At 48.4% G+C, this 7,396-nt stretch overlaps 1 protein-coding gene across 1 annotated transcript in view; it reads left to right on the forward strand.

Annotated features, from left to right (window-relative positions):
• Nucleotides 1–476: 476 nt before the first annotated feature.
• LOC143283963 (extracellular matrix protein 3-like) overlaps nt 477–7,396 on the forward strand; it is a 290,875-nt gene continuing 283,955 nt past the window's right edge. Inside the window, 2 exon segments of the mRNA XM_076590437.1 lie at nt 477–1,295; nt 3,545–3,733. Coding sequence (XP_076446552.1) covers nt 771–1,295; nt 3,545–3,733 — 714 coding nt within the window. The 5' untranslated portion in view covers nt 477–770.

Consider the following 7,396-nt stretch of genomic DNA (forward strand, 5'->3'; position numbering starts at 1 on the left):
AGAGAGAGAGAGAGGGAGAGGGAAGGAGAGAGAGAGACAGAGACGGAGGGAAAGAAGAGAAGAGAGTTACAGAGAGAGAGAGAAGCCGGAGGGAGGGAGAGAGAGAGAGGGAGAGAGAGAGAGAGAGAGGGAGAGAGAGAGAAGAGTAGAAGTTACAAAGAGAGAGACAGAGACAGACAGACATACAGAGAGACAGAGAGACAGAGAGTGAGACTGAAAGAGAACTGATTGACGAGGAAGGAAGAAAGGTGGGTGGAGTTCTGGCACTCAAACAGATCCTAACAACGTCAGTCACAACAACAACAAAAAAAAACAAAAACCGCCAGTGCTTCCCCCCTCACGATTCAGCACGCCGCGCTTGACGCTCGTTGGTTGGTGCAGTGAGAGAGAGGAGGGGGGAAGAGAGAGAGAGAGAGAGAGAGAGAGAGATCTTCTTAGCTTGTGGGCAAATCACGACGCCGTAGCCAACAGCAGCAGTGTGTGAGAGAGAGAGAGTTTGTGCCGACGAACAGGGCCCACAGACCACTACACGGTCGGAACTTCGTTGAGAGTCGTGCGTGTGGTTTCCACCACCACAACTACGGAGAGAGTGCCTGAGCGAGCGAGCCGTTGCTGTGCTTGCATGCCGGTTCCGTACATACATACGTTTCTTGTTTGGGATCTACTGGTTTGGAGTCTGAAGTAGGTGTAGTACTACGTACGTCTATGCTTGGGGAACTGTGCGGGTAGTGGTTTCTTTTTGGGGGGATACCTTCAGTGTGGGGGGCGGTATGGGATACCTCAACTACCACGACGGAACCCTTACGAGGCGGACTGAAACCGCGCAGGTGGAGAAGAAAAGAATCATGAACTCCTCCTCCTCCTCCTCCTCCACCTCTTCACAGCACCCTCAACCATCGATTCCACCCTCGTGTTGCCGGCGCTGTCGCGTGGCGGGGAAGTCGTTATCGTCATCGATGACGATCATGATGGTGATGTTTGTGATGACGGCGTGTCTGGCGGCTGTGACGCCCGTGGCCTTCGCTCAGCGTCTCCTGGACGCGAGGAACATTCTGGTGTCCAACCCGGGTATCCAGGTGCCGCTGGGCAGGTCCGTGTACCTGACGCGGGAGGACCTGAAGATCCGGGTGGCTCCTGGCGACAGGTGCGTGGTGATGGTGCTGGACAATGACCCCCTGGCCCAGCGGCCCGGCCGGCTGATGCCCACCTCCTTCCCCTGCGAGTTCGGGCCCCGCGAGGTGGCCTACTCCCACTTCGGCTCACGTCACCCTCCCAATGACCGCATCCAGCTGCAGGTGGGGAGAGGGGGGTGGGGGGGAGGGAGAGCTGAGAATTGAGGGAATGATTGGGTTGTTTCTGGAGAGAGAGAGAGGGAGAGAGAGAGAGAGAGATGGAGGGAGAGAGAGAGAGAGAGAGAGAGAGAGAGAGAGAGAGAGAGAGAGAGGATGGAGAGAGAGATACAGAAAGGGGGAGGGAGAGAGATAGAGATGCATGGAGGGGGAGAGAGGGAGGAGAAGAGAGAGATGAGAGAGAGTGAGAGACAGAAAAGGGGGAGGGGAGAGACAGAGATGCAGGGATGGGGAGAGAGAGAGAGAGAGGGAGAGGAGAGAGAGGAGAGAGGGGAGGGACAGAGATGCATGGATTGGGAGGAGAGGGAGAGAGAGAGAAGAGAGAGAGAGAGAGAGAGAGAGAGATACAGAAAGGGGGAGGGAGAGACCAGAGATGCATGGGATGGGGAGAGAGGAGAGAGAGAGAGAGAGAGAGAGAGAGAGAGGGGGGAGTGACAGAGAGATGCATGGATGGGGAGAAGAGGGAGAGAGAGAGAGAGAGAGAGAGAGGGGGAGGGACAGAGATGCATGGATGGGGAGAGAGGGAGAGAGAGAGGATGGAGAGAGAGAGAGAGATGGAGGGAGAGAGAGAGAGATATGGAGGGAGAGAGAGAGAGAGGAGAGAGAGAGAGAGAGAGAGAGAGAGAGAGAGAGGATGGAGAGAGAGAGAGGATGGAGAGAGAGATACAGAAAGGGGGAGGGAGAGAGACAGAGATGCATGGATGGGGAGAGAGGGAGAGAGAGAGAGAGAGAGAGAGAGAGGATGGAGAGAGAGATACAGAAAGGGGGAGGGAGAGAGACAGAGATGCATGGATGGGGAGAGAGGGAGAGAGAAATGAAGGGGGAGAGATATGGAGAGAGAGATGGAGGGAGAGAGAGGGAGAGAGGGAGAGAGCGAGAGAGAGTGAGTGTGTGTGTGTGTGTGTGTGTGTGTGTGTGTGTGTGTGTGTGTGTGTGTGTGTGTGACTGTCCTCGTCTGTCTGTCTGTGTTTGAATCTGTTGCTGTTGTGTCTGTTGCTGTCTCTGTCTCACTCTGTCTGTCTCTTCCTCTTAATCTTCCTTCATCTTCATCAGCCTTCTTTCTCTGTTTTTGTTTTATATCATAATCTTTTTGATTCTAGTGTCTGCTTTCTCTCTCTCTCTCTCTCTCTCTCTCTCTCTCTCTCTCTCTCTCTCTCTCTCTCTCTGTGCTCCCTCCTCTTTCTTTATCTTTCTCATGCGTTCTTTGACTTTTTCCAGTATATCTTTTTTTTATATGATTTATTTATTCGTGATCTATCTAATTTTTTTTTATTATTGTTATTTCAAACGATTTACTGGTAGCAGATTCTTCATGCAAATGCAGTGATAACAAACTCTAGGGAGAGCTGGACAGTACAAGGTCTTCAGAGAAGAAGCCCCCCTCAGTCAAGTGTTTCTGGGCCTTTAACTCCTTACACTCTAAGGGGGCCGGGCCGCACCCAGGTCATGACTCCTGGATGCCCTTGTATTGCCGCCTTTTCTTTTCTTTAAAAACAAAAATTCTTTTAAAATTATACGACCCATGTTTGTTTCCTCCGTTCATGCATAACCCCGTCAACACAGATCGTTTGGTGACTAAATATTATTGGCATATTACCCCATTCCTTTTTTGCACCACTAGTAATACATGGCATATCATATCAGCTGCTTTGTCTATTAACCATTTAAATACGCCCTTTAGAAGAGCTTTGGGAAGGCGCTGGGCCACGATGTTTTCCTATGGGGTTAACGGGCTGGTTAATATCGCATTGTATTTTGTATTGTATTTCTCTTTTTGTCACAACAGATTTCTCTGTGTACAGTTCGGACTGCTCTCCCCACAGAGAGCGCGTCGCTACACTGAGAGCGCCACCCTTTTATTTGTATTTTTTTTTCTGCTTGCAATTCTATTCGTTTTCCCATCGAAGTGGATTTCCTTACAGAATTTTGCCAGGGACAACCCTTTTGTTGCCACGGGTTCTTTTACGTGCCGCGCTAAATGACATCAGTTTATCGTCTCATCCGAATGACTGGCGTCCAGACCACCATTCAAGGTCTAGTGGAGGGGGGAGAAAAATTAATACTGGCGACTGTGGGATTGGAACCAGCGCCCTCAGATTATCTCGCTTCCCGAAGGCGGACGCGTTACCTCCAGGCCATCACTCCACTATGGCCTCCACTATCATGATTGTATCTCTTTCTCTCTGTCGATCCAGATCCGTTACGACTCCTTCTCGGACACGCTGCTGATTCCCTTCACGCTGTTCGTGGAGGTCAGCTTCGTGCAGCTGCAGGTGATCACCAGGAACGTGCCCATCGAGGTGGAGCGTCTCATGGGGGTCTCCACCCCCATCTCCGACAAGACACTGGAGTACGACTTCGACCGGGAAACGCAGATGTGTAAGGTAGGTGAGAGGGGCTGGGTAATTCATGTGGGTTGGTGGTGGTGGTGGGGGGTGGGCGTGGGGGTGGGGGGCTGGAGATGGAGAAGGTGGGGTTGGGAGAGGGAGTGAGGAGGTGTGTGTGTGTGTGTGTGTGTGTGTGTGTGTTTTGGTGTGTGGGAGTGTGGGCGTGTTGTGTGTGTGTGTGTGTGTGTGGTGTGTGTGTGTGTGTGTGTTTTGGTGTGTGGGAGTGTGGGCGTGTTGTGTGTGTGTGTGTGTGTGTGTGTTTTGGTGTGTGGGATTGTGGATGTGTTGTGTGTGTGTGTGTGTGTGTGTGTGTGTGTGGTTCTTGGTGTGTGTGTGTGTGTGTGTGTGTGTGTGTGTGTGTGTGTGTGTGTGTTGGTGTGTGTGTGTTGGTGCCTGTATCTCTGTCCCTATCGGTGTATGTGCCTCTGTGTACCTGCGTGTGTTGTTTCTGTGGCTGCAGTGTAAAAATAAATCAAAGTACATGTTTTGTAATTTTTCAGGTTTGAACATGTAAAAGGACCTTGATATACCTGTATCTGTGCATCATATCATAAAGCTAACCCAACCTCGAGGCATTTTATTCATGTAAAGAAAGCAGCAACACTTTGACAACTTAACCATGAGATAGATTTTTCTTTAAAAAAAAAAAAAAAAAAAAAAAAAAATCAAAAACACGCGCATGATTTTTCTTTCTTTCTAGATTTCTATTTTCTTTTTTTCTTCTTTGTTTTGTACAAAGAAAACACGTGTGTTGCCTGTCTTTGTATTGTATTGTACTGTGTTTCTCTTTTTGTCACAGCAGATTTCTCTGTGTGAAATTCAGGCTGCTCTCCCCAGGGAGTGTGCGTCGCTACACTACAGCGCCACTCATTTTTTTTGTATTTTTTTTTTCCTGCATGCAGTTTTATTTATTTTTCCTATCGAAAAAAAAAAAAAAATCGACTGTCTTTGGCAGTGTAAAAACAATCAGGCAAGGGTGAATTCTCTTTAAATTCAGAAAAAAAAAATGCTGAAGTAATTTTCCGGGTTCATACTACGTTCAGGAGATCTAAAAATACCATTAGAAGCCACTGCACTATACTTGCTTCAGTGATCATGACATCCTTGAAGACTGGTACAATCTTTGACCTCGAAGTGTTACAGCGTGGAGTTGAGACCTGACTGATGAAGACAGACAGACAGACAGACAGACAGACGGCTCCCTCAACCTGAAAGAGTTGTACTGCCGTGTTGTCGTCAGACTGTGCAGTAATCAGATGAAGAAGAATTGCACTGGAGTGGGAGGTGATAATTCATTTCAGCTGAAGGATGGGGGAGTGGGGGGGGGGTGTATGTTGGGGAGGGGAGGTGGATGGGGTAGGGGAGGTGGGAGGGGGATGAGGGGAGGGCCAGGCCGCTTTTAACATAATATCAACCATGAAAAGAACCAACCTCAGGAAATTACTAAGCCAGCAAATATAAGTTCTGGGTTTTTTTTTTTCTGTGGGTGGTCCTGTCAGACATGAGACGGCGATGTTTATTTCTGAGCTTAAACAGTTGGCTTACAGACTGAGTAGTGTAAAAAAATATTTTTTTCAAAAGAAGAAATTTTGATGTCTTCATGAAATAAGGCGGATGCGGAACACACGCCCAAAAAAAAGAAGAAGAAAAAAAAGGAAACTTTAACAGGCCTATCGTCGAATCCGGAGAATGAAATCTGAAGCTGCTTCTTCTTCTTCGTTCGTGGGCTGCAACTCCCACGTTCACTCGTATGTACACGAACCGGCTTTTACGTGTATGACCGTTTTCACCCCCCCCCCACCCCCCTGATGTAGGCAGCCATACTCCGTTTTCGAGGGTGTGCATGTTGGTTATGTTCTTGTTTTCCATAACCCACCGAACTGCTGACATGGATTACAGGATCTTTAACGTGCGTATTTGATCTTCTGCTTGCGTATACACACGAAGGGGGTTCAGGCACCAGCAGGTCTGCACATATGTTGACCTGGGAGATCGGAAAAATCTCCACCCTTTACCCACCAGGCGCCTTTGCCTGGGATTCGAACCCTGGACCCTCAGATTGCTCTCGGCTATTGCGCCCTGTCGACATTTGAAGCAAAACTGACGGTCTGACGAAAGATTATGAATGGTAGAATGGGTTGTGATGGTGGTGGCAGTGATGGTGGTGGCAATGGTGGTGGTGGCAGTAATGGTGGCGGCAGTGGTGCTGGTGGTGGAGTGTTGATGAAAGGCTCGGGGGAAAAAGAACGAGCAGCAGTGTGGCACTGCTGTGGTGGAAGTGACAGCGATCTCACACTTATCATCACATACTCGGACTGGACTCGTTGGTAACAACAGTATCACTTAGTAGCCGTGTAAGACTCGTGGGAATCAGTGCGGCAGAGATTCGGAAACTTGTTCGGTACGTTGGACTGACTCTGAATCTGATGGTCCCGGGTTCGAATCTTGGTAACGGCGCCTGGTGGCGCTAGCAGGTCTGCGCACATGTTGAGCTAGGAGATCGGAAAAATCTCCACCCTTTACCCAACAGGCGCTGTTATCGAGATTCGAACCCGGGACCATCAGATTGAAAGTCCAACGCTTTAACCACTCGGCTATTGCGCCCGTCACACGCATCTTGATGCAGAAAATAAAGGTGGGGCCGGAAGCTAGGGATGGAGAGAAAGGGGTGGGGAGGGGAGGGGTTAGGGGCGGGGGTGTGGGGGTGGGGGTGAAACACTATTGGACACAGCACAGATTCAAGGATTGTTGTAGTTTCACTAATTGTGTCATTACAGGGAGTTCTTAAGACGTGGGAATACTTGGCGCGTGAGGCCTGTGGAGACCACCCCCCTCCCCACCGCCCCCCTCCATCCTTTCACACTTCCAGCCGCTCCCTCGCCCCCCCCCCCACCCCTCCCTTCCTCCCCCAGCCACCCCCTGCCCTTAGCATTCACGTCTCATCAGCAGACCACTGCACTGACTGACTCCATGGAAGCAGAGAAAATTGTCTCTTTATCAGGCAGCTCTCGACTTTACACTTGAACGCTAATTGGTCATAGAGAGTATCGGTCTTAGCATTTCAGGATGTTACGCCTACCTGAGCATGCAGTTTTTGTTGCTTCACCTCAGCAGCGACTTTCGTTCCCTTGAACTTATTCTGAGCCAGAAGAAGAAAAATTACCTCGACATGTTGGGTGCTGAACACAGAATGCATCCATGCTTGTCTAATTTGTTTTCTGCCAACGAGAATCAACAGAAATGTATTCTTTGTGGAAAAAACAGACAAACAAACAACAACAAAAACCTGAACAACTTTCGTGATTGTAGGGAAAAAAAAGAAAAGAAAAAAAGAAAAGAGACACGTATTAAAAAAAAAAAAAAAATACACACCTCATTTGGTGACCTCTTGCAATATGATGGCTTGATGGATGATATAAATATGTTTAAAGGATTCGACTATAAATCTATACTTTGACATAAAGTGTATTTCTTTTGGTGCTCCTTTATGACACTGTCGGAAAAAACAACAACAAAAAGATTTATCACGTTGTATTTTAAAGATTTTTTTTTTCAAATGACTGACCAATTACTGCCGAATGTATGCCGCTCTTTCAGCTTATTAATAGGTTTAATTGCTATGATTGATAACGCATAAATAATGAACAAATAACGCATAAC

Source organism: Babylonia areolata, chromosome 7 (assembly GCF_041734735.1).
Source record: "Babylonia areolata isolate BAREFJ2019XMU chromosome 7, ASM4173473v1, whole genome shotgun sequence".
NCBI lineage: Eukaryota > Metazoa > Mollusca > Gastropoda > Neogastropoda > Buccinidae > Babylonia > Babylonia areolata.